This window comes from Bos javanicus, chromosome 25 (assembly GCF_032452875.1).
Source record: "Bos javanicus breed banteng chromosome 25, ARS-OSU_banteng_1.0, whole genome shotgun sequence".
Classification (NCBI taxonomy): Eukaryota; Metazoa; Chordata; class Mammalia; order Artiodactyla; family Bovidae; genus Bos; species Bos javanicus.
In genome coordinates this window covers 20,000,001-20,027,339 of record NC_083892.1, presented here as the reverse complement: position 1 = coordinate 20,027,339, position 27,339 = coordinate 20,000,001, and the positions used below count along the sequence as shown (strand labels likewise).

General features: G+C 40.9%; 2 protein-coding genes across 7 annotated transcripts in view; one reads left to right on the top strand and one right to left on the bottom strand.

The window, feature by feature from the left end:
- LOC133238373 (transmembrane protein 180-like) overlaps positions 1-15,325 on the bottom strand; it is a 42,187-nt gene extending 26,862 nt beyond the window's left edge. Inside the window, exons 1-4 of one of the 6 annotated variants that reach the window (XM_061401400.1) lie at positions 14,778-15,325; positions 8,880-9,054; positions 6,358-7,083; positions 103-257 (exon numbers count right to left, since the gene is read on the bottom strand). In XM_061401400.1, coding sequence (XP_061257384.1) covers positions 103-257; positions 6,358-7,083; positions 8,880-9,029 — 1,031 coding nt within the window. In that variant the 5' untranslated portion in view covers positions 9,030-9,054; positions 14,778-15,325. Of the gene's footprint in view, positions 1-102; positions 258-6,357; positions 7,084-8,198; positions 8,761-8,879; positions 9,055-13,443; positions 13,894-13,935; positions 14,049-14,777 lie in introns of those variants that run through there. The other 5 variants (XM_061401396.1, XM_061401399.1, XM_061401397.1 and 2 more) reach the window with 5 other exon arrangements.
- The window catches only part of CDR2 (cerebellar degeneration related protein 2), a 28,165-nt gene continuing 15,375 nt past the window's right edge, over positions 14,550-27,339 (top strand). The window contains exons 1-2 of the mRNA XM_061401402.1: positions 14,550-14,633; positions 26,125-26,237. Coding sequence (XP_061257386.1) covers positions 14,555-14,633; positions 26,125-26,237 — 192 coding nt within the window. The 5' untranslated portion in view covers positions 14,550-14,554. The remainder of the gene's footprint in view (positions 14,634-26,124; positions 26,238-27,339) is intronic.

The window sequence follows — 27,339 nt, the reverse complement described above, 5'->3', positions numbered from 1 at the left end:
GAAATGAATACTAAACACATTTCAGATCAAAGATGTTTCACTGCTTAAAAGGAAATGGCAAGATCTACGGTAATTTTGGGATTGACACTGGCATTTACTTACATGATAACGGTGAGATACAGAGCTAAAAAGTAATAGTACTGCTGTCCAAGAAGCAACATGACAATGGAGGCTGTTCCTTCTAGGTAGAATGAAAATAAGATAATTTTATAGTAACCAAACTTCCTCAGCCAGGACTGGCTGATAAGTACAAGGCACTGAAATGGAAACAGATGGGCATAACGTTAAGATGGAATCCAGTGAAATAGGTTTACTCTTCCTGACAACAAAGCAAACATTCTCAGAAAAAAATAAATTTGCTTCTGTATCATAATATCAGCTGAAACACACAACTAATACTACCTATCATGGTTAGAAGTGTTATTATCCATTTACACCCATAAAAGTTGACTAATATGCTGCAAAAAAAACAGCTATTATTTCCTATAAAATGGACAAAGTGGGAAGTAGTTTCATACATTTTTATTTTCACACTAACAAGAGGAGGTTTAACTAAAACCAACTATGAAAGAACCATCACTGAAATAACGAGCATTGCATTATTGTAATGTGAAAAGGCCAACTCAAATCCAAAATATATTCAGATTTTAAAATTTGGGATTAAAGCCCAGAATTCACCTCGTACACAGTAGTGAATAGTAAAATAAACATTTTACTATTCTTCTTAGTAAGAATTCCAGATATATCTGAAATGTACTTTTTTATCCTAAAATCAAGCACCAGAAATTAACAATAGTTTATGATGGTATTGACATTTCTTCTGTTTGTGTTTCCTATCTAATCTTATATTCATCTTTCATGTTGAGAGTTCAATCACATTTTTTCCTGCATTTCTTGCTAGCAATGAAAAAGTTTATTGCTCTAGACCAAAAAGTTAGTGCTAAATGTACATATGTACATTAACAAAGATTAGAAGATACTCTTTGTTTTCAATAAAAAAGCACATTGTTTAGCTCTGGATCATTTTCACTAACTAAATGTACATACAATTAGAAGAGAATTTTTAATGATGTAAGTATAATAACAATATTGTTTAACAAACATAAGGGTTTCCCCCTCTGACTGATTTTTTGGTTTACTTCTCTACTTTCAAGAAACAAGAGCGCTTTTTTTCTGGATAGTAAAATGGTGATTGAGAGGATCCATGCCATTTCTCAGAGTTCTATAAGATAAAGTATGTAAAACAGACCAAGTCCCCTTATATTCCTATATATAATAATAACACTGTAAATTTACCCAGTTCCACATTTTGAAATGAAGCTTCTTGTTCTCAGTCTCCAACCCATAAACTACTACATAAGATATGAGAGTAATACTCTAAGAAACATGCGACAAAGTGGAAAGTGCAAGATTTTGAAACCAGATTCCCTAGTGTCAACCACAAACGGGCACTTGCAATGGGTGCTACCATCTGCCTCTAAAAGGATTAAATCAGGTTCTGTGGAAGCTGCTGACCTCCAACACCCCCCGAAATGTTTAGAGTGGAGAGCAGAAATGAGGCACTCTGTGCTCCCAGGAAACTGGCAGGACAAGTCTTCAGTAGATGGACATTCTCAGGAGCTGACTTTATGAGTCAAATTCTTGTATCTCCTCATACCTAGAAGAGCACTAAAATCCTTCACGGTGATGACTGTTTTTTGTGACCAGCAGAAACTTTCTAAATAATAAACATGCTTGATTGCATGTACTCCCCTTTTACCAAACTCACATACATACTGTCCTCTACCTCTTTGGAGCAGTTTCTCAGAGAGCTACCTGAGTTGTTGTCTCCCGGGCAGCAGTCCTCATATTGCCCCAAATAAATTAACTTGCAACTCTCATATGGTGCATTTTTCTTAAAGTCGACACTGGGTTGAAATTCCAGCTCTGCCACTTTACCAGCTTACTTTACCTAGGAAGCATTTCCTCCCTCTGGCACTCCCCCTCTGTCTCTGTCTCTCTCATCATACAAAGTACTTAATAATTGGTAGCTGTTTTAATTCTGTCCAGTGTAAAAATATATGAGCCAATGATGGGTAATATAGCAACAAAAAACAAGCTACTTTTGCTTGTACTAAAATACAGCCTTCTACAGACTGAGGATTTTGGCTCTCCATCCATGTGTTTATTAAGTAGAAGCTTATGAATAATGTGTCCCAGCACAAGTGTTGGCAAACAGATACCAAAGGAGCTTAAATCAAAACAAAGATAAAGGCAGTGTTGTGTTTACAGTGAACATTTAATAAATATTTGCTGTACTGAGATTTAATAATAAAAGTTAACATTTCTAGAGTGTTTATTTTGTGCCAGGAACTGTTTCAAGAACTTTGCATGCCTTACAAAGTTAATTCATTTAATTCTCATTATAATCTTCAGGCACTATTTTTATTTCCATTTTTACAGAGAAGGAAACTGAAACACAGATAGCTTCAATAACTTGGCCAGGGTCACAGAGCTAATAAGAGGGGAGGCAGATTTCTCCCTGGCAGTCTCCATGCTTCTAACCCATTTACTATTCTGCCTCTTGGAGGTGAGTGGGATGTGGAAGAGTCCCAAGCCTATTAAAACAGTTATTACAGAGAAAGAACACTTCCTCATTCTTCTTTCCTTTCATTTATTCAACTCCTTAAAAGAAAACTATGGGGAAAACACTCTGAGAAAATGAAAATGCAGCGCCTAGCCTTCATTACCAGAACCAACAGGCAGCGTTGTTAAAGTGACCCAGCCAAATAAATAACAGCAAATTCCAAAGAGCTGTCTTTTTTTGCCCCCAATAATTTATAGGTGTCACTTTTTGAGAAATCAAGAATAAAATTTAAGGCAATTTTGGATTTCCATTTTATAATGGTTTTTTATTGAGATCAACAGAAACACATATGTTAGTATGAAGGTTTGAGAAAAAGAATCATTGAAATCTTTTGGCTATACTTCTCTTAAAATTTAGTAGCCAAGAGAGACTGGAAGAAAATATTGCTGAACATACATCTAAAAAAGCACTTTTACTGAGACTACATAATATATCGAATATATAAAGTACTCTTACAATTCAACATTATACAATTCAATTTTAAAAAATTTGAAAAAATAATTTATCAAAAAGATATATGCATGGCAAGTAAGCACATTAAAAGATACTCAACATCATTATCAGTCATCGGAAAATACAAATCAAAACCACAGTAACAAACTGCTGCTTCACACCTACTAACATGGCCAAAACTAAATAGCCTGATATGGTACTGATGAGAATGTGGAACAATTGGAAAACCTTACATTATTGGGAGGAATGTAAAATGGTACAACCACTTTGGAAAACCGGTTGTCAGTGTCTTCCATAAACATACACCAACCCTGGAGTCCAACCATTCTGCTTCAAGGGGTTTACCCAAGAGAAAGACAAGAATACATCCATACAAAGACATGAATGTTCACAGCAGCTTTGTTTATAATAGCCCAAAACTGGAAACAACCCAAATGCCCATCAAAAAGTGAACAGGTAAACAAACTGTTGTATACCCATACAATGGAATATTATTCAGCAATAAAAAGGAGTGAGATATTGATACCACAACAATGCGACAGAAGAATCCAGACCAAACAATAGTACATATTATATTATTCCATGTATATAAAAATCTAGAAAATAGATAGAATTAAAGGGACGGATTACAAAGAGGCACAAAGACAATTTGGAGAGCAGTGGGTATGTCCACTACTTTGATTGTGGTGATAGCTTCATGGTGCAGACATAGTTCAAAATGTACCAAGTCACACAGTTTAAATACATGTAATTTACTGAGAGTCAATCACACCTCAGAAAAACCATAACCAAAAAACTACCTTGTTTCAACTCATACATATTTATTTTCTAAAAAATGAAACGTGCTAAAGTTGACTGCAATGGGCGTTTCGTGGTGCCCTAGTGGTGAGGATTTCAGGCTTTCACGGCTGCGATCTGGGTCCAGTCTGGTTGCTGCTGCTGCTGCTGCTGCTGTTACTAAGTCGCTTCAGTCGTGTCCGACTCTGTGCGACCCCATAGACAGCAGCCCAACAGGCTCCCTCATCCCTGGGATTCTCCAGGCAAGAACACTGGAGTGGGGTGCCATTTCCTTCTCCAATGCATCAAAGTGAAAAAATAAAGTGAAGTCGCTCAGTCGTGTCCGACTCCTAGCGACCCCATGGACTGCAGCTCACCAGGCCCCTCCGTCCATGGGATTTTCCAGGCAAGAGTACTGGAGTGGGGTGCCACCGCCTTCTCCGCCAGTCTCTGGTTAGGGAACTGAAATCCTGCAAGTTGCACAGCACCACCAAAAAGTTTAAAATTTTTTTAAAAAGTAAAACTGACTGTGGTAATAACTGTACATGTCTGTGAATATACTAAAACCCACTGAATTGTATACTTCAAGTGGATGAACTAATAAGTATGGTATGTGAGTTACACCTGAATGAAGCTGCTTAAAAATACCCATGTGTGTGTGCTCAGTCGCTCAGTCCTGATTTTTGTGACCCTATGGACTATAGCTCGCCAGGCTCCCCTGTCCATGGGATTCTCCAGGCAAGAATACTGGAGTGGGGTGCCATTTCCTTATCCAGGGGATCTTCTTCTCAGGGATCTAACCCATGTCTCTTGTGTCTCCTGAATTGGCAGGCAGATTCTTTACCACTGTGACATCTGGGAAGCCTCCAAATACCTATCTACTCTTTAAAAAAAAAAAAAAACTTAGGTAAGAGTTTAACAAACTTGTTTTTGCCTGGAGAAGAGGAGATACTATAGGCAAGTACATGATTAAAAGTGAGAATGTATATATAGCCTAGAATCTGACAATAACACATAGAGACAAGAATTCAAACAGCTCCCCATTCTGGGTCATTGAACACAGCAACAAACAGCTTGAAAACTCTCAAACTGCCATTAAGGGAGAGTATCATTATATTATTACACACAGTACCTGGGACTATATCGATAAACCAAAACTGATACTCTGTTTGGTAACCTCTGCTAAACAGACCATGACAGAATCTTAACAGGCACAACTTTAAAGGCCTCTGAGCCTCTTTTTTTTCATTTGGAAGGTCTTTCTCTAGAAGGTAGTTGTCAGGATTACACAAGAAAATGGTAGTTAGGATTACACGAGATAATGTATATGATGTACTTGGCATAGTCCATGGCACACAGTAGCACTCAAAAAATGTGAGTTCTCAGTATTATGGTATATACAGTAACCAAACTATAATAAAGGCCTTGAGCTAATGGCAGAAAGGCAAATTCTATCCCATATACTTTGCTTAAGAAAGTCTGGCAACACTTAGAACATTTCAGAACTATTTCTATTCCACAGGGCTTAAATCTTTGTAAAAGTTTGTAAATAGTAAAAACTCTTCTATCTAAGTTATTCAACTTACTCTCTGAAAGAGTATAGATGACATATTTTAATTGAGAAAACAGGAAAAATGCATATCATAGGCTAGGTCAAGTCATATTTTTGGAGGATAGACTTAGGTTAAGGGAAGCAATTTTATTCATGAGTTCTCCAAATTGTGTAAAAAACAACCGGCTGATATATTTTTTGAAGGAGGACACACCCTCCACAATAATGGTCATGGCCATGGAATTTTACTAACACTCTGGAATTCTAGGACTTAAGTTTTTTAGCCAAGTGCTTTTGAAACCTGGCTTCAGGAATCCATGATCAAATAACTCTTCTTCCTTCTAACAGTCACAGGAATCTTAAATATCAGGATAAAGCAAAATGACATGTTCACAGGAAGCCATGCATTTTCTTCCATAGCTCTGCAGAGGTTTAAATGAGGAAGCTCAAGAGGACAAAATTCAAAAGCTAAAATAGTAAAAATATCACAGAGCTCCGCTTTTATTGGGTTCTCCTCCTTTTCTTCTTTGCATCTCTTGTTTCCATCATTTTCCTACTGAATCTTGTCTAATGTAGGGAATCTGAATCTTTGGGCCTCTTAATAAATCTGAATCATTTTTTCATTACTGATACAATCAGGTTTTTAATTCTCAGCCAGGTAAGTTCTTGTTTAGTTGCTAGGTCATGTCTGACTCTTTTGCGATCCCATGGACTGTAGCCCACCAGGCTCCTCTGTTCATGAGATTTCCTGGGCAAGAGTACTGGAGTGGGTGACCTGAAAATTGCCATTTCCTCCTCCAGGGGAATCTTCCTGACCCAAGGATTGAATCTGCATCTCCTGAAATGGCAGGTGGATCCTCTACCACTGAGCCACCAGGGAAGGCCCTAGCCCAGGTAAGAGTTATATCTTTAATCCCTGTAGGAAGATACATGAAGAATCATCACATACCTGTGGGCAGATAAAGCCTGCCCCATACATGATGCTCCTTATGGAAGAAGGAAGAACATCCGTGGGAATGAGGTTATCAACAAATATCATCATGAAGTTACTGAAGAAGGTTAAATGGAAGACTTGGAAGAAATTCACTATCAGAAAAAGGCGAAAGTTTTTCTGGGTCAAGATTTGTCTCATCAATGAGATGACGGAGGTCCAGGGGAGATCCTGTACAGTTTCTGAGAAAAGGTTTTCCTCGGGGCTTCTTTTAGGTTCTAAGTGACTTATGTGGCACATGCCAGCATAAAGGCTGGCAGTAGCCAAAATGGCAACAACAACAGCGATGACCTGAAAATTGAGCAAAATTTCCATGTTATCAGAGATGAGGCCACAGAAAAGGATACTGGTAGATCCTACCAGTGATGCCACTTGGTTGATTTTAATAAGCTGAAGCCGACTTTCGTATCTAGTGAAAATTTCTGCAAACAGCACACACTGGGCTTGCTGAACAAAGGTAAGTGTGCTATCAAAAGCACATAATGATACCACCAGGTGAAGCCCACTAAGCCAGTCACCTTCATGATAGTATTTCCAGGGGAACCAAGGAAGCAGGAAGGCTGCTGCATATAAAGGGGCACCATACAAAACAGAACTGTGACGACTGGAACAGCAGTCAGCCTTAGAGTTGTTGTGAAAATACCCCGTCAGGTCGTTAAGAGCATTCCAGATCATTAAAATCATCTAGAAAAGAAACAACACAGGATTATTTTAGTGTAGTTTATACCAATGAAAGTAACTTGAATTTTTAACTAATATGAAGTGACCAAATTTGATCAGTTGGAAAAAAAAAAAAAAGTCACTGCTTCCAGAATCAGCAGGAAGTATACATACTGAAATAATAATGACAGCTAATACTACCCCAAAACCAGAGTGCATTCACTTTGTGTTTAGGCACTGAACAAGTTTTTACATGAATTATTTCACTAAATCCTTAAAACAACCCTATGAAGTAGGTACTATTCTTACCGCTTCTTTATGAGGAAACTGAGGGTCAGAGAAGTTAAGTAACTTTCTCGGCTAATAAATGACTGAATCAGGGCCTGAGCCAAGGCAGATGACCCTGGAGTCCGCGCTTTCAATCATTATGCTCCGCTGTCTCCCCACAAGGCATATGGCCATGCCTTTGCAAAGAATGATGGCCTGTTTACAGACCATGGCACAGTTTTACATAATTTCATTAGGAAAGGTTAAAATATTAGCGTTTGCTATCTCAAAATGGAAAAAAACACTTATTAGATCAAGGATGTTGTTGTTAGCAATGAACAAGTAACATTATAAACCATATGGGTTTTTAAGACCATGAACTCTATCCATCCTGACCACCTAATTGGTAATGAGTTACAATACAATTTGTAAATATATGGGCCATTTCAAAACACACGATATCTTAATAATAATTCTTATTTTTCCACATAAGGAATTTTTCCAGATAACCAAAAATGTACCTGTTAAACTCCAAGCTGTCGTTATTTATTATAATTGGGATATAGTTGCTTTACAATGTTGTGTTAGTTTCTGCTGTACAAGGAAATGTATCAGCTATATGTATACATATATTCCCTCCCTCTTATCCACCTCCATCCCACCCATATAAGTCACCAGAGAGCACTGAGCTGAGCTCCCTGTGCTATACAGCAGGTTCCCATTGGTTATCTGTTTTACACATGGCAGTGCACATCTGTTCAGTTCAGTTCAGTTCAGTCGCTCAGTCGTGTCCGACTCTTTGTGACCCAATGAACCGCAGCACGCCAGGCCTCCCTGTCCATCACCAACTCCTAGAGTTCACTCAAACTCACGTCCATTGAGTTGGTGAAGCCATCCAGCCATCTCATCCTCTATCGTCCCCTTCTCCTCCTGCCCTCAATCCCTCCCAGCATCAGGGTCTTTTCCATTGAGTCAGCTCTTCGCATGAGGTGGCCAAAGTACTGGAGTTTCAGCTTTAGCATCATTCCTTCCAAAGACATCCCAGGGCTGATCTCCTTCAGAATGGACTGGTTGGATCTCCTTGCAGTTCAAGGGACTCTCAAGAGTCTTCTCCAACACCACAGTTCAAAAGCATCAATTCTTCTGCGCTCAGCCTTCTTCACAGTCCAACTCTCACCTCCATACATGACCACTGGAAAAACCATAGCCTTGACTAGACGCACATACGTCAACCTAAATCTTCCGATTCATCCCAACGCCCACCCCGGCATTGTGTCTACACGTCTGTTCTCTACATCTGCATCTCTACTCCTGCCCTGCAAAAAGGTTCATTTGTATCATTTTTCTAGATTTAATATATATGCATTAAAGCTGTTATAAGTGACCATCATTTTAAAAGTCTCTTTGCCCTTAAACAGAAGATCTTGGACATGGATAACCTTTTCTTGATAACTCTTTCAACTTGTGAAGAATCAGCTTTTTGGAAAATCAGGAGGCACAACTAGAAGGAGAAGCTTTTCTAAGGTAAAAGAACAACAAGGGCTTCATCTCACCTGTGCTTGATAAAAAGCCACTTCTGAAACCTTGTACAGATGTAAAAAAAGCTTTACATAGTAGAAACTGAAGACAGAATTGAGCATTTCAGTCCCTAATGTTGTTAGAGAGAATGCCCAAGCAATGGGTTTGATGTTTAAAAATGTCATTTTCCATGCAGAGGAATTCTTCTTCCTTTAGTTTAAGAAAAAAAGAAATGGTTAACATTCACTACTTGTGTACAAGAGCTGATTCAGCTCATGGGTGACAAAATTCCACCAGATACTAGTTAACTTTAGTTAAATAAAAATCCAAAAGCATTAGCTGTGAATATGCAACCAAATTTAACACTTTACTTTCTTAATCCACTTACTCAACAATTTTTGAGATGTTGCCAGGAACACTAGTTTGCATAGAGTGTGGCTTTACTTGAATATATATTTTAATATCTCTTCTAACTTATAAAAGTGAAACATATCAAAGTGTTTGCTGCTGCTGCTAAGTCGCTTCAGTCGTGTCCGTCTCTGTGCAACCCCATAGATGGTAGCCCACCAGGCTCCCCCATCCCTGGGATTCTCCAGGCAAGAACACTGGAGTGGGTTGCCATTTCCTTCTCCAATGCATGAAAGTGAAAAGTGAAGTCACTCAGTCATGTCCGACCCTCAGCGACCCCATGGACTGCAGCCTACCAGGCTCCTCCGTCCATGGGATTTTCCAGGCAAGAGTACTGAAAAGGGTTGCCATTGCCTTCTCCGATCAAAGAGTTTAGACGCATTTAACTAGTGACCAGGGAGATGTGTTTATGGCATTATTATCTTCCCTACTTGGGAAGGCACAACAGAAATGAAACAATGAGGTGACATCCTTAAGTAGTGTCTGAGAGAAAGAATAGAAGCAAGCCTTTCATCTTAGTATAAAGTTGTCCATTCAGTAGTACAGACTTGCATTGGGAGATTCATTTTTTATCTTCTCTTGTTGATCTTTTGATTCTCTTTTGATCTTATAGCCTATGTAACTTTGGCCCAAAGGACACAGCTAAGAGGGGTATAGAAAGAACCCATTTGATCCTTGCTGTCATGTAAACCTTCCTCTTAAATCTGGCCTATTGTTTTACCCATCCACGGACTTGATTTATCCACCTGGAAAGCAGGGAAAGGTTAACCAAGCAAGAGGTAGGTATAGACTCATCTTGCTTTTTTAATCTTGACTATGGTTTTAAGATAACAACAGAATTTTCCTGTTTTATAATGGTGTGTGCATGCTAAGTCACTTCAGTCATGTCCGACTCTGTGCAACCCTATGGACTGCAACCTGCCAGGCTCCTTCGCCTGTGGGATTCTCCAGGCAAGAATACTGGAATGGGATCCCTTCTCCAGGGGATCTTCCCAACCCAGGGATGGAACCCATGTCTCTTATGTCTACCTGCATTGGCAGGCGGGTTCTTTAATAGCCACTTCTCCAAAATCTTACTCAAGCAGAAAACACAAATATTCAGATAATTCGAGAGATGCTACTTGCTTAAACAGTCCCTGGGAATTAAGCAGGCACCTCAGTCTATGCTACCCAATTACTTGCGGATGCGGAGAGCAAGTTATAAGGGGGAAGTGGACATTTGGCTCAAATGATCAAATTACCTAAGTCCCTGAGCTTCATTTTGCATCATGTAGATGCAAGAATGATTTTAATTCTATAGGAAGTAGAGAATTATCAAAAAGGGTTAATAATTCCATTTGTAGATCAAGCATTGTCTATAAACAAAATACAGACTATCTGCCCGTTTGTGTACTCAGTTCAGTGCAGTTGCCCAGTCGTGTCTGACTCTTTGAGACCCCACGGACTGCAGCACACCAGGCTTCCCTGTCCATCACCAACTCCCAGAGCCTGCTCAAACTCATGTCCCTTGTACTCACTTGTGTACTAGCTTTCTTAAAATGTCTATAGATTCTGCTGTAATGATAAAAAAAAAAAAATATATATGAACTTCTTTGTTACTATGCATGCTCAAACCTTTAAAAATACAAGTACTAAAATGTGGAGATGAACCAACATTTTTGACTATGGAGGTAATTCTCCAGTTAGAAAAACCTGGGAACTACCGCTGAAGACCTCACTCTCGGGACTTACTTTTGGCATAAGTGAGAATGAAGACTGAAGCCGAGGCCACTGGTTACTAAGAGAGCCAAAAACAAGGAGGTCAGGAGAACCAAAAGCCAAATACAAATTTGTTGTTGTTTAGTCACTAAGTTGTGTCCAACTCTTTTGTGATCCCATGGACTGTTGCCTGCCAGGCTCCTCTGTCCATGGGATTTCCCAGGGAAGAATAGTGGAATGGTTTCCATTGCCTTCTCCAGGAGATCTTCTCAACCCAGGGGCTGAACCTGCGTCTCCTGAAGTGTCAGGCGGATTCTTTACCATTGAGCACCAGAGAAGCCCTAAGACACAAAGTTAGCCCACCAAAATCCAGGCACTCTTCTTGTTCTTAGTTTTATTTCAGGCATGCTAAAACAAGAAGCGTGCCACACCTTCTAAACTGATCTATCATTAAGGCAGAAGTAGGTATTTATAAACTCAGAATTTTGCAAGGAATCATAAGCTTGCTTAGCTGAGTTCAAATTTTTTAAAAAGACTTTGAGTTAAGCACCCATCTTGTCTGAAACATAAAGTTAATGTCATGTATATATACACATATATGGACTTCCCTGGTGGCTAAGAAGGTAAAGCCTCTGTCTACAATGCGAGAGACCTGGGTTTGATCCCTGGGCTGGGAAGATTCCCTGGAGAAGGAAATGGCAACCCACTCCAGTACTCTTGCCTTGAAAATCCCGTGGATGGAGGAGCTTGGTGCAGGCTACTGTCCATGGGGTTGCAAAGAGTCGGGCACGACTGAGCGACTTCACTTCATATGTATATATACGGTGGATACAAAGTTTTGATAACATTATAAAAAATTCCATAGCCTGAACTTCTGTTTATGACCAAAAAAAGTAAAAATCTTTCTTATTTCCATCTGCAAAAAGAACTATTGATATTTTGCTTTAGATTATTTTCATTATAATAAACACTTATTTTAGTAGGTATCAAACTGAAAACCACCACTTACAATCACTTTAAAGTCAACACTACTTAAAACTCTCACTTGACTTACTATAGCAATAAAACACCAAAGAACATGAATAGTAAGTGTATCTTTACAAGCAGGAACAAAGGATTTCTGAACCTGGTTCTTCTTTAATACAAAATGTTTTATATAGAAGAGTTTAAATGTAGCAGAATGGTGTAATGATTAGGCTGGGAACATGCACTAAATACTGGTAAATTATTAAATGAAAACCCAAAAGCCTTCTTTCAGAATCAACTTGGGTTGTTATTGTTAACCTATTGCTAAACCAAATAATAATGTTGCAGAAGAGGCTGCTTATGATTGCTTCTCAGCTCTGACTGCTGCTGCTGCTAAGTCGTTTCAGTCGTGTCCAACTCTATGCGACCCCATAGACGGCAGCCCACCAGGCTCCCCCGTCCCTGGGATTCTCCAGGCAAGAACACTGGAGTGGGTTGCCATTTACTTCTCCAATGCATCAAAGTGAAAAATGAAAGTGAAGTCGCTCAGTCGTGTCCGACTCTTCGCGACCCCATGCACTGCAGCCTACCAGGCTCCTCCATGGGATTTTCTAGGCAAGAGTACTGGAGTGGGGTGCCATCGCCTTCTCCTACATGGACTCTAAATAATGATGGGGACCCCTTGAAAGCAGGGCGTTTAGCACTGAAAGCTAACTTGTCTTTTTCAGTGCAATTTTTGTTCAAGCTTTTCTGGGGCGGGGGTGGGGGTGGAGGAGAAGTTCCCCCAGTGTCCTTAAAAAGAACACACTAATACTAAAAGGCATAAAGTCTGGTGTGTTGGGTTTTGTGTGGACTTTTTTGCCATGTAAAATCATCAGTAACTTTAATTCTTCAGATCGTTCTTTTTTGTTGTTTTGCCATTGTTTTTTGAAGAACGCTAAAGAACATTTCAATACAGTCTCCCGTTTGATTTGGAGTCAAAATAAGCTTTTGCCATGGAGAAAGGGTTAGCACTTTCAGTTACTAGTGGCTATGAAAGATGAGTTTCTTGAAGGTCAGAGGCATGATTCCGGCCCTTCAGCTTCAACAAATCACCATCAGCAAATCCTAAATCCAATCATCTCTCTTTCCAAAGAGCTTTATCTGTAGTGACTTGTAAATTAAGATAGTTTTAGTTATTTTCTTTTGGCTGTGGACTAGTAATACCTCTACCAGAATAAGGGCAGTTAGGGCAGAATATTAAACCTAGTTTCTTTTTTAACCTAAGAATAAAAACAGATCAGTAACATTTTACTTGTTAGTGTCCCTGGATTTAGAAGACAAGGATTTGTGAGTTTACCATTCCTCTTTTATCACCTCTGAAACGACTGTTCCTTCTAAGATTATTGGCTGACATTCTAACATAGCTGTCTTCTGTCAGCTGTACCTTTTCCATTACATCAAGGCTAAGAACACTGACTTTCTGATCTGTCACCTTATTTTAGAATTTTTGTGTTTTGTCTGCACGAAGATGGTAAAAGCCACAACCTACGAGAAGTATTTATTTTGTTGTGTGCAGAAACCAGCTTTCACTGTCCTGGCCATCAAGGGCTAGGGCTGCATTCTCCTCTCTCCAGGTGTAACGTCATGACTCCAGATGCTTAACTTGTGATCTTTTTAAAAAAAGTATGCAAAAACGCTTGCAATTTTTTTCTCAGGAGTGGCTTCAACTTCACCTTCAGGTGGGTCTGAGGCCCACCGTTTCAGGGGCAGTACAAATTCTCAGCGATTTGGAGGTGAGGACTCAGATATCAAGAAGAAAACAGTTAACTGCCCTGAACTTCCGACCGATCCTCGATTTCCCAGCATCAAGCAGAGCAAATCTGGGAGTCAGGACCAGCAAGGGTCGGTGGGGCAGCGGACCTCAGAGTCCCGGCACGCCTCGCGCCTCCCGCCTGCAACCGTCCGCTGCTCGTAGACCGTACTTCTGACCCTCACGCCCACTTAGCCCGTCCACCGGCCAGGCAGCCGGCCACCCACCACAGGGGCAGCGGAGGCCACCACCTCCTCACCCAAGCTCGCCGAATGCACGGCCAGAAGCGTTTCGAAGAGAGGAGAGGGCGGGACCCTCGACCGCACCCCTTGTCCTTTTCCCGCCTTCTTTGTTTCCTTCGGAGTCACCATTGGCTGCCTGCCTCTGATACCGGGCGAACCGCGGGCCTGCGGCGAGACGCGATTGGACGACGTCGCCGCCGCTCGGCCGGCGGTCTGCTCGCGATTGGCCGAGCGGCCGCCGGGGGTTTGAATCGCAGCCCCGGTCGGGGAGGGTTCTGCCAAAGTGCCACGTTGGGCCCGGCTGCGGCGTGAGGAGCCGGCTCGGAGAGCCGACTCAGGAGCTCGCGCCGGGGCGCCGGCCGTTGGGGCGGTTGGGCGGCGCGAGAGAACCCAGTCCGCGGCGTGCGCTGCGGGCCGCCGTGCGGCGGCGCCGGAGGCGGTAGCGGGCGGCTGTGGTCAGGCGTCGCGGTGGAGCCTGGGCGGCGGCGCGTCCCGCCCGAGGGCGGCTCTGGCTGAGGGCGGAGGGGCCGGGGGAGAGCCCGGGGCAGCGGCTGAGGCGGGCCGGCGGCGGCGGGGGCCGCTGCCCCCGGAAGAGCCGGCCGAAATGCTGGCGGAAAACCTGGTGGAGGAGTTTGAGATGAAGGAGGACGAGCCGTGGTACGACCACCAGGACCTCCAGCAAGGTGAGGGTGCGGTCGCCAGGCGGGGCCTGGCCAGAGCAGGGCGGCTGCCAGCTCGAGGCTTCACCTCCTGGCCGTGAAACTGTTAAAAAGTTGATTTCGCTCGGGGCCCACCGACGCCAGTATCGGGGAAGATCTGGCGCTCACCTGGCGTTGGGACTGTCGCGTCTGCTGGTCCCGCGCGGGAGGACTCCGCTGCGCGGGCCCGGGCTCTTGCGCGGTAATCAGCATCCCCCATCGTCCCCGCCACTACTGCGTGTCAGGAGCTGACCGGGCTCCAGGCACCGTTTGGAGCTCTCTCCGGGGATTAACTGATTTAATCCCCACGGTGTTCCTCGGAGCGGAGAGGGGTGGCCCCTTACCGGGCTGTCCGCGTCGGGGAGGAACCACAGCCGGTGCTCACAGCCGGCGAGTGTGAGCTGCTGCAGGTGGTGGACCCGGGGTGGCAGTGCCGTGTGGCAGGAATCGCGCACACATTTGATCCTCACAATAACTCCGTTGAGAGAGTAACTCATATTGTTCCCCTTTTCCAAATGGGTAACGCGGATGCTAAAGCGGCCAAGTGACTTCCCTCAAATGTGGAAGCAAGTCGGTTTTTTTTTTTTTTTTTGACTGATTTTTATTGGAGTTTAGTTGATTTACAATACTGTGTTTCTGCCGTAGAGCAAAACATTTTTGAACCCGCACACTCAGAATGAGGAGTCGTCCTAGTCACTGCTCAAACCCCTATCTCTTCTGCTCCACCTGGTTTACAGCTCTTACAGTTGGCGTTAGACGGGGTGAGAGGGGGGCTACTTAGGCGTGGTTTACCAGATGCCAGTGAATGACTTGAGGGCACTTCTACCTCAGCTGCTTCCTTCACTTTGCCCCCTAGCTTTTTCACAAGAGGCATTCCCATCTTGGCCTGTCCTGGATTTCCTGTCTCCTGAGAAATTTTTTTCAGGCATCTTCTGTTTCAGCAATTCTGTGTAAATCAACTTTTTCATCTCTCAACTGGCATAAAAAGTTACCATCTCATTTAGTTGAATATTAATTGACCATGGTGTTTGTTCATGCTAACCGTTGAACTTAGGGGAGAGAGAATGTAGGCTTAAAAGACTCATACTTTAAAAAGAAAAAAAAAAGACTCAGAAAAGAAACATAAGGAACTCTTGGGGGAAGGTGATTTCTTAAATCAATATGTCACAGCCTGTCGCTTAAATCAGATTTTATATAGTCTTTATATAAGTCAAAGTTTATGTAAGTAATTATGCTTACATAGTCTAACCTATTCAGTGGCTGCAGTGCAGTATCTGCCATCATATTCACAGCATCCACAAGGCAGATTTGTCTTACGTTTTAACCTGTTTTCAGAATGCCCCAGAAGGATTGATGGCCTAGTTTGATACTTTCTCCAGAATTTATGAGGCAACCATTTTGCAATTGCAACCTTTCCCTATAAAGAAATGAAGCAGTTTGCCCTATAATCAAAACTATATATTTTTCCTTACTGTATTTAGAAAGTGTAGCTCTGTACAGGTTGTTGTTGTTTTTTTTTTTTTTTTATCTATCTAGCACAATACTTAGCACATAATAGAAACTCAATTTTAACACTTGTTGACCTGAACTGAGGCACTCACACAAGATTATTGTTTTCATGGCTCTCTTCCACCAGGCAAGTTAGTCTGTACTGCACTTTCCCCCTGTGGGAGGTTGTTAGGAACAACCACTTGTAATATTTCAACTTACTGAGGAGCAAATGCAACATATTGAGGTTGGACGTGGAACTCTCTAACCTCTGATTGAAATCAAGTCATCAGGTGTGCAAATGCATGAAATCTTGAAGCGCACAGGTCCAAACTTCCTAGTGCCAGTTTGGAATTTGGTCTGTTCTTTTCAGAGGACTTTTACATCTATTATCACGATGGACTTTGACATAACCCTGTGTGTCATAACCAAGTGTGTGGGGTAGGAATAGATGTGAAATTCCAACAGTTACAACTGTGAATTTGGCCTGTGAAAGAATGAAGGCCACAGTGTGAATAAAAGGGTCTCTTTGTCCCATTCTCATTACATTATATGTTCACTCCTAAACTTCTAATGGATCTTTTGTTAATTTTTCAAAAATTGTATTTATTCCGTCCCAGGTGTTCATTGAAGCACTAGGACTACAGTGCCTGTCCACAGGACAGACAGGATCCTGCTCATTTACTAGGGATCTGTTGACTGGAGGTGCTGCCTCCTGGGGCGCCCACTATAGTGCTAGGCAGTGGGTGGGCCCTCACTAGATAATTTTGCTGCTGAGTAAGGTTTGGGAGCAAGTCTGTCCTCTTAGGCTGATAAGCAGATCTAGTGGGATTTTATCAAGTGCAGACACATGTCTGTTCATTTTTTAACATCCTCATTATTAATTTTACTGAGAGCCTTATTTGAACAGAGTTGCTAAAACAGTTTTCTAAGATCCTGTGCTCAGTCATAGAACTACAATTTTTTTTTTTCTTTAACAATAGAAGCATTACTTAAGTATATTGAATCTCTTTACCAAAGTTTGCTTGGGGCATTCTTTGTAAAAATTAAAATTGTTGAAAGTTTCTAACCTCAGAAGGCAGTGGTCTACCATTCATACCTTGTTAGAAACATGTGAAACTGTGCAGGCAGAAGAAGAAAACCCATTGCTTTTATAAAACACTTTGAAGAGAGTGTCTTTTGTCAGAGGGCTGAGTTGACAAAGTAAGAATACTGACTGTGATCTCTGTGAGTAAGATCCTTTCTGGGACAGCAGGAGCCTTCTCTGTAGGTAATGATGGTGATTGCTTTGAAATGTGCCCCTGAGAACAAGGTGGAAAGACTTCAGAGACTGGGTTTTCTTTTAGACCAGCTGCTGTTGTAATTGTCATTTGGCGAGCTGTGCAAGCTTAGAATAAGGATTTGGGTTTCTACTGTAAAGATCAGCAAATGAAATCTTAGTTTAAATTAAGACTTCTACTTTTTAAGATGAGTACGTTTTCCACATGAGCAACGAATTTGCTGAATCACTGTTTGGAGGGTCATTAAAACTGACACCGTCATTTTTCTTGATGTTTATATTCAGATTTTTTGCTTTCCCAATTATAGTAACATCGGCTACAGGAGTTACACAGAAGCATCACCAGATGACGCATTTGGTTTTGTAATAGGAAAAACTTTCAGCCTTAACGTTATTGAATGAATGCTAGAGACTACAGCTAACATGGGAATATGTCATCCTCTTTAAAGAAAAAAAACTAAAGAAAAATGTAATAGCAGTGAAATTTAAAGATTTCGGAATTCTGGAAGGAAGATCTTTTTTAAAAATCACCTGACTACTAGAGTTAATTTTTTACCTAGGGCATAGGGCTGAGTAGACTATCTGTTTAAAGCTAATAGTTTATATTGTTAAAATAGATTATTGTCACTTGCAAAGACTGATTAGTGGAAGGATATTAAACATGAAGTTATTGAAAGTTGCAGTTCTCAAGCCTGCAGTAAATCTGTGGTATTTTTAGTGTTTGCCTACGCCAGTTCAATAGGATTTAGAAAAGACAACCTCTTAATGAAAATCCTTTTTGTAAAGTGAGATGAACAGGTGTATAAGGCTTCAAAACTATATTGTTTCCTTTTCTTTTGTGTGTTAAGTAAGAATAAAGGACATTGAATATTCTCTCATTCCCTCCACAAATTATTTAGAAAACCTTCTTGGGCTTACTGCCAGCTTTTGGCTCCTTTTGGTAATGGAAGCCAGATGCTACACAACAGGAAATAAACTTCTTTTTTTTTTTTTTTTAAAGACCAAGAAAGACTTTTGTCTTTAAACTAACAGATGAAGTAATATCCTATTATACAGTGTGACTTCACAGATGCTTTCTTGTAGTTGAGACTTGTTTCGCCAGAATTCTATCCTACACATCCAATGAAATATTTAGAAGACTGAGACTTAAGGTTACTGAGCCAGGCTTGGGTTTTGTTTAACTCAAAATAAGGATTGCGATAAGGACAAGTCTCAAATTCTTCTCTGTTGGATGTTTACTGCAAGAGTGCTATACTTGGCGTCTCTTCTGCGGCAGCAGGAACAGGAAAGGTGCTCCCGGCTGACATTAAGTAACATGGGTAGTTTCCTAACTGAAAGAAATAGCTGTAGATGGTCTCAAATTAGTCTTGCTTCTGAAAGAGGTTTTGGCTCAGCTTTTGGTTGCTGGATAAGAATATCTTTGGTAAGTCTCTGGTCTTTCCCAGTGAGGAGTTACTCACCACTTTATAGCAGGCCAGGAGAGACTTAAGTAATGTCTAGGTAATGTTTGCTTTGTCCTTAATAATTCAGCATAGTGGTTCCTTTATGGGGCTGTGTATACACATTACACACGCTATGAGTGTAAAATAATTATTTCTGGAAATCTCAGCTGTACGTAGTTCCTTTTTCATTTACTGAAAACAAGATAGCAACTTGCCTGGGGTTGTATATGCTTTCCCTGGCAGCACAGGCAGTAAAAGCCAAAGAGCTCAACTCTAGTTTCTCATTGTCATCTAGGAAAACAAGCAGACTGAGGTACTCTGTACCTTAGACAAAGATGTGGACATCCCTGTCAAGAAAATTAAAAGTGTGTGGATGTGGATAATGGAGAATCGTGATGAGGGTGAAAGTTAGAATCTGTTGACAGTGGTTTCTCATTTGCTTATTATGACTCACCACGTGGAATTGGTCAGATCACTTCTTAGCATCTTTCTGCTTCTCATTTGAAAATCTGGGTTAACTACCTGGAAAAGATACAAAAAATTAATTTCAAATGTTTGAACAGTTTGTAAAGGGTTTGATGTCTTGTGAATACAAGATATTATTTCATAGACTTGGTATATGAAGTCTTAAGTACATTAATAGACATTGTTAATATTTAAATCACAAGAGAATGTATTTTGACACTGATCTACCAACAGTATACTGTTTTATTTTAAATGGGTTTAAAATGTTTTAAAATGAGCTGGAGTGGTGTTTCGTGGGTTTTGCTGCCTTGTTTTTTTCCTTCTGAGGGAAAACTAACCAACCACAATGTTAATTATGCCCTCAAATGGCCGCTACCAGGTAACAAAAGTTGCTTTCCAGTTACCACTTATTCTAGGTTAAGCTGTAATATTGGTTTAATGAATTAAATGTTAAACCTTGTTTGTCAACCTCTAAAAATTGTTTTAAAATCATATGTGGTGAGGTTCCCTCTTTTGATAATAAGTGTAATAAGTATATTTTTCGACACTGGGTGAAATGACTTTCCAACATACTTAGAATAAAACCTAAACTTTCCTTACCATGGCCGATTTCTGTAGTCTGAACCATACCTACTCCTCCAGCTCCCGTACCACTCTCCCCAGTGAGCTTCTGTCACACTGGCTTTATGTTGGGCTGCTGTTGTTCAGTCACTCAGTCATGTCCAACTCTTTGTGACCCCGTGGACAGCAGCACGCCAGGCTTCCCTGTCCATCACCAACTCCCGAGCTTGCTCAAATTCATGTCCATCAAGTCAGTGATGCCATCCAACCATCTCATCCTCTGTCATTCCCTTCTCCTCGCACCTTCAGTCTTTCCCAGCATTAGGGTCTTTTCAAATGAGTCAGTTCTTCGCATCACGTGGCCAAAGTATTGGAGTTTCAGCTTCAGCATCAGTCATTCTATTGAGTATTCAGGACTAATTTCCTTTAGAATGGACTGGTTGGATATCCTTGCAGACCAAGGGACTCTCAAGAGTCTTCCCTAACACCGTAGTTCAAAACCATCAATTCTTCGGTGCTCAGCTTTCTTTATAGTCCAACTTTCTCATGCATACATGACTACTGGAAAAACCATAGCCTTGACTAGACGGACCTTTGTTGGCAAAGTAATGTCTCTGCTTTTTAGTAAGCTGTCTGGGTTGGTCATAACTTTTTTTCCAAGGAGTAAACGTCTTAATTTCATGGCTGCAGTCACCATCTGCAGTGATTTCGAACCTAAAAAATAGATTGTTTCCCAATCTATTTGCCATGCAGTGATGGGACCGGATGCCATGATCTTAGTTTTCTGAATGTTGAGCTTTAAGTCAACTTTTTCACTCTCCTTTTTCACTTTCATCAAGACGCTCTTTAGTTCTTCCTCGCTTTCTGTCATAAGGGTGGTGTCTGCATATCTGAGGTTATTGATATTTCTCCCAGCAATCTTGATTCCAGCTTTGTGCTTCATCCAGTCCAGCATTTCTCATGGTGTACTCTGCATATACGTTAAATAAGCAGGGTGACAATATACAGCCTGGACGTACTCCTTTCCCGATTTGGAACCAGTCTACTGTTGCTTCTTGATCTGCATACAGGTTTCTCAAGAGGCAGGTCAGGTGGTCTGGTATTCCCATCTCTTTCAGAATTTTCCAGTTTTTTGTGATCCACACAGTCAAAGGCTTTGGCATAGTCAATAAAGCGAAAGTAGGTGTTTTTCTGGAACTCTCTTGCTTTTTCAGTGATCCAGTGGATGTTGGCAATATGATCCTGGTTCCTCTGCCTTTTCTAAATCCAGCTTGAACATCTGGAATTTCACAGTTCACGTACTGTTGAAGCCTGGCTTGGAGAATTTTGAGCATTACTTTGCTAGCGTGTGAGATGAGTGCAATTGTGCGGTAGTTTGAATATTCTTTGCCATTGCCTTTCTTGTGGAATGCAATGAAAACTGACCTTTTCCAGTCCTGTGGCCACTGCTGAGTTTTCCAAATTTGCTGGCATATTGAGTGCAGCACTTTCACAGCATCGTCTTTTAGGAGTTGAAATAGCTCAACTGGAATTCCATCACCTCCACCAGCTTTGTTCATAGTGATGCTTCCTAAGATCCATTTGACTTTGCACTGCAAGATGTCTGGCTCTGGGTGAGTGATCACACCATCGTGATTATCTGGATCATGAAGATCTTTTTTGTATAGTCCTCTGTGTATTCTGGCCACCTCTGCTTAATATCTTCTGCTTCTGTTAGGTCCACACCATTTCTGTCCTTTATTGAGCTCGTCTTTGCATGAAATGTTCCCTTGGTATCTCTAATTTTCTTGAAGAGATCTCTGGTCTTTCCCATTCTATTGCTTTCCTATATTTCTTTGCATTGATCATTGAGGAAGGCTTTCTTATCTCTCCTTGCTATTCTTTAGAACTCTGTATTCAAATGGATATATCTTTCCTTTTCTCCTTTGCCTTTTGCCTCTTTTCTCAGCTATTTGTAAGGCCTCCTCAGATCACGATTTTGCCTTTTTGCATTTCTTTTTCTTGGGGATGGCCTTGATCACTGCCTCCTGTACAATGTCACGATTCTCCGGCCATAGTTCTTTAGGCACTCTGTCTATCAGATCTAATCCCTTGAATCTATTTGTTACTTCCACTGTATAATCGTAAGGGATTTGATTTAGGTCATACCTGAATGGCCTAGTGGTTTTCCCTACTTTTTTCTATTTAAGTCTGAATTTGGCAATAAGGAGTTCATGGTCTGAGCCACAGTCAGCTGCTGGTCTTATTTTTGCTGACTGTATAGAGCTTCTCCATCTTTGGCTGCAAAGAATATAATCAATCTGATTTTGGTATTGATTATCTGGTGATACCCATGGGTAGAATCTTCTCTTGTGTTGTTGGAAGAGGGTGTTTGCTATAACCAGTGCATTCTCTTGACAAAACTGTTATTAGCCTTTGCCCTGCTTCATTCTGTACTCCAAGGCCAAATTTGCCTGTTACTCCAGGTATCTCTTGACTTCCTACTTTTGCATTCCAGTCCCCTATCATGAAAAGGACATCTTTTTTTGGTGTTAGTGCTAGAAGGTCTTATAGGTCTTCATAGAACCGTTCAACTTCAGCTTCTTCAGCATTACTGGCCAGGGCATGGACTTGGATTACTGTGATATTGAATGGTTTGCCTTGCAAATGAGCAGAGATCATTCTGTCATTTTTGAGATTGCATCTAAGTACTGCGTTTCAGACTCCTGTTGACTATGAGGGCTACTCCATTTCTTGTAAGGGATTCTTGCCCACAGTAGTAGATATAATGGTAACCTGAGCTAAATTCACCCATTCCAGTCCATTTTATTTCACTGATTCCTAAAATGTCGAATTCCTAAATTGCCATCTCCTGTTTGACCATGTCCAATTTTGATTCATAGACCTAACATTCCATGTTCCTATGCAATATTGCTCTTTACAGCATCAGACTTTACTTCCATCAGCAGTCACATCCACAATTGGGTGTTGTTTTTGCTTTGGTTCCATCTCTTCATTCTTTCTGGAGTTATTTCTCCACTGTTCTTCAGTAGCATGTTGGGCACCTGCCGACCTGGGGGGTTCATCTTTCAGTGTCCTATCTTTCTGCCTTTTCATACTGTTCATGGGGTTCTCAAGGCAAGAATACTGAATTGTTTTTGCCAGTCCCTTCTCCAGTGGGCCACGTTTTGTCCACTCTATTGTTCCAGTTCTGTTGTTTTCCTCTGTTTCTTTGCATTGATCTCAGAGGAAGGCTTTCTTATCTCTCCTTGCTATTCTTTAGAACTCTCCATTCAGATGTGTTTATCTTTCCTTTTCTCCTTTGCCTTTTGCTTCTCTTCTTTTCTCAGTTATTTGTAAGGCGGCCTAAGGCAAAATGGTTGTCTGAAAATCTGTTTCTTTTTCTTGATGGTTTTGATCACTGCCTCCCGTGTAGTGTTACAAACCTTCATCCTTAGTTCTTCAGGCACTCAGTCTGTCAGATCTAATCCCTTGAATCTATTTGTCACTTCCATTGTATAACTGTAAGGGATTTGATTTAGGTCATACCTGCATGGCCTAGTGATTTTGCCTACTTCAATTTAAGTCTCAATTTGGCAATAATTGTTCATGATCTGAGCCACTGTCAGCTCTTGGTCTTGTTTTTCCTGACTGCATCAAGCTTCTCCATCTTCAGCTGCAAAGAATATAATTAGTCTGATTTCGGTATTGACCATCTAGTGATGTCCATGTGTAAAGTCATCTCTTGTGTTGCTTTAAGACAATGTTTGCTATGTCCAGTGTGTTCTTTTGACACATTTCTGTTAGCCTTTCCCCCTGTTTCATTTTGTACTCCATGACCAAACTTGCCTGTTACTCCAGGTATCTCTTGACTTCCTACTTTTGCATTCCAGTCCCCTATGATGAAAAGGACATCTATTTTGGGTGTTCATTCTAGAAGGTCTTGTAGGTCTTCATAGAACTGTTCAGCTTCTTTGGCATTAGTGGTTGGGGCATAGACTTGGATTACCGTGATATTGAATGGCTTGCCTTGGAAATGAGCAGAGATCATTCTGTCGTTTTTGAGATTGCACCCAAGTACTGCATTTCAGACATGAAACTATGAGCCATGTTGGGCCGTACAGTGTGCCAATTTCTTTCCCGTCTTAGGGCCTCTTCCTGGCATTTATGTGTTAAGATCTTCCTCCCTCAAGCTTTAGCTAAAACGTCTTCTAAGAGAGACTTCCATCATGACCTCCTTTCTAAAGTAGAAAATCCTTTGTGCCTTATCACAAAACCTGGAGGGTTTTTTTTCTTCTCTGTCACATAGCACATCCAGTTGATTAACAAATCCTTTTAGCTCTACTTTCAAAACACATCCAGTATTTGACACCTCTGCTCATCTCCATCTCTGCCACTCTAGTCTAAGCCACCACGATCGCTCACCCAGTGACTGCAGTATCCCTGTCACCCTACCTCCACCTTAACCCTTTTGGCCAACTTAACCCAAAGCCAGAGTGGAGCTGATCAAAAGCCTTCACGTGGTTCCATTTTACTCAGTGAAAACCAGCATCTTGATCTCCGTAGTTTGGCTTTAACAGCTGGCCATCCTTGGAAGCCCTCTTTGTCTCCTGCTGCCCCAGCCACAGAACGCACACAGACACACGCAGTGTGCTCAAGCCTCATCGGCTGCAGTCCTTATTATCGCCACTCATGCTTCCTCCCAGGGTCTTTGCTCTTCTTCTGCCTCTGCCTCGAATGCTGGTCCCCTCGGTAGATCTATGTGAGGCACCTATTCAGTCCTTCACATCTGGAGTCTAATATCCCCCTTGTTGCCTGTTCTTAAATTTCAACCTCCCATATCCATACTCTTCCTTCCTTTTTTTTTTTAAAGCATTTTTTTGCTATCTAGTATATATTTTCTCATGCTGTTTCTCCCATGAGAGTATAAGCTCCATGAGGGCAGGGAGTTAGCTGAGTTCATTTGTAGATCCCCAGAATGATGTTTGGTATTATTGAATATATGCATACATGTATGGATGAATAGTGTTTATAACAGTTTTCAAGTTTATTTACTTATTTGCTGTCTGACTTCCCCTGTACATCTGGGAGTGTCAGGAAAGCAGGAACTTGATCCGTTTATTCAGCATTCTAGCCAAATCTTAGCATGGTGTCTAGCAACAAAGCAGTAGTATAGTTTCTGTGGTAACTCAGTCATAGCTCACACTTTCATTGCGCTTATGGCAGTCAGCAACAGTCATTGACTTGTGAATCAATGAATACTAATAACTTTGCCTGTGTACTGCTGCTTAGTTTGTGAAGTACTTCCTTGTGTACTATTTCATTTGATTTTCACAATCATATTGACAGGACAGTCATCTCTCTACACAAGAATACTAAATGTAGGGATGTTTAAAGTCACTCTGTTTAAAGCGTTCACTTGGTAAATGGCAGTCAGAACTGAACTCCAGATTTTCCTACTCAGTTCAGTGCATTTTCCACTGTTATCAAAGGACCTCTCCAACTTACTATGCAGAAAAGTGTTTCAGGTACCTATGTTACAACTATTGTCCTTTTTTGTATCAGTGAATTTTTGTTTCTGGGATTGTGTGTAACAAAACTAATGCTGTCGTATATGCACATATGCCTAAAGAGTGTTGAAAAGCGAGGTTTAAAATGGAAATATGGTTCTGTGTTAAATGAAAGTCTGAGCTATGACTGAGTTACCACACAAACTGTTCTGCTGCTTTGCTTATCTAGGTTGGTCATCTTGAAGAAGGAATGAAAAGAAATAGAAAAAATGAGAGAGACCTGTGGTAGTGTTCTTATCACTGATGTCATTTTCCTTTTTTTGGCTTAAGTTTTAGTGCACTGAGAGGGCCAGGGTCTGTCACACACTTGCTTTGACAGTTGTATTCATAGCAGCCAAACTCATGGGACTTTAGGTTTGCCTGTACTTTGGCAGCTAATTATGATCTTAGGTGTCACAATGCTGAATGATCATTCCTAAACAAATGAATACACCTCCATAAAGTGCACCACTATTCTTGACGTCTTGTAAGAGTACATCGAGAGTACCGTACCTGGTAAAAGGCCCCATTGTCACTGAACTTAAGTAGAATCTGGGTTTCCTTCTGTGCCATTCCATCTTCCCCTGGGATCTAACTTAAACTTTATACATTGGGTTGGGTTTTAGTTCATTCTTATTTGAAGCCCTGGTTTATGTACAATGTTGAAATGAGATCATTTGCACTACCTTAATAAGATTTGCTTGTTGTGCTAGATCTCCAACTTGCTGCTGAGCTTGGGAAGACATTACTGGATCGAAACACAGAGTTGGAGGATTCTCTTCAGCAGATGTACACAACCAATCAGGAGCAGTTACAGGAAATCGAGGTAATTTACTTAATGGGGGAGTTACTTTTGAGGTATTGGCTGTCTCTGCTCTTAAACCAATTGTATTCTACTAAAGTAACACTTGCAATTAAAAGTAATGTTTAATTTATAATGTGGACTTTTTTAGTATAAAGAACCATGGAAAGTGTATAGAGGTTGATTTTTATTGTCTTTAAGCTTTCTCAGTACATAAATCTGCTATGATGAAAGACATTTCTCTCTACCCCCTTGGTGAAGTAAACTTAGAAGTAAATGGTCCAGTATTTACCAATATGTGAAGCAAAGTAAAGCTGTGAATACTATATTTAGTTTTTTATTTTTTTCTTTTAAAAATGAACTATGTAATATTTAAGATTTGCAAAGAGGTACAAGAGAAAAATACAGTGGGTATCCTTATACCCACCAACCAGACTGAGAAAGAAAATTGTCTGTTGAGACTCCCTCTGTAAACCCTGCTTGGCTGCATCCCCTCCCCTTAACCAAACACCATCCTAAATTTGATGAAAAATTTTAAAATTGTAGTGCCTGATTTCATAATATGAAAGATGCTAGCTTAAGGCTTTAAAATGGAAGTGCTATCTTGTAAATGGTCCCATTAATGTAGCCCAGCTCTGTGTAGGCCAGGTGACTGTAAAGATGATAGATATGGATATTAACCAAACAGTTGTCCATCAGAACATTGCATGCCCCAAACTACCCTCCCACCTTAAAAAAGTCTTGCGCTTAAATTGTAACTCCTTCCCCTCAAATTGATACAGTAGAACCAGGACTCTTATAAGTCTATGTGCAGGAAAATGTAGAAGACCTTAGAACACAGAAACCATTCGTCATGGTCAGAACTTACTAGGCTCTGATTATATACTGAAGCAGGTGCTAGAAATGCAAAGTAGAATGACATAGCCCTTGACTTCAGCCGAAATTACAGATTTCCGTTTTTGAATATGAATAAACCTGTCGTTAAAACGAAGACAAATTTATCATCTCGGTATTCTTACTTTTACATGGTGATCATAATTAAGATGCATACAGTAGATTCCCCTCCCCCGTCTCAGGATTTATGAATTTAGCCCATGATGTGACAAAATATGCTTTTATAATTCTA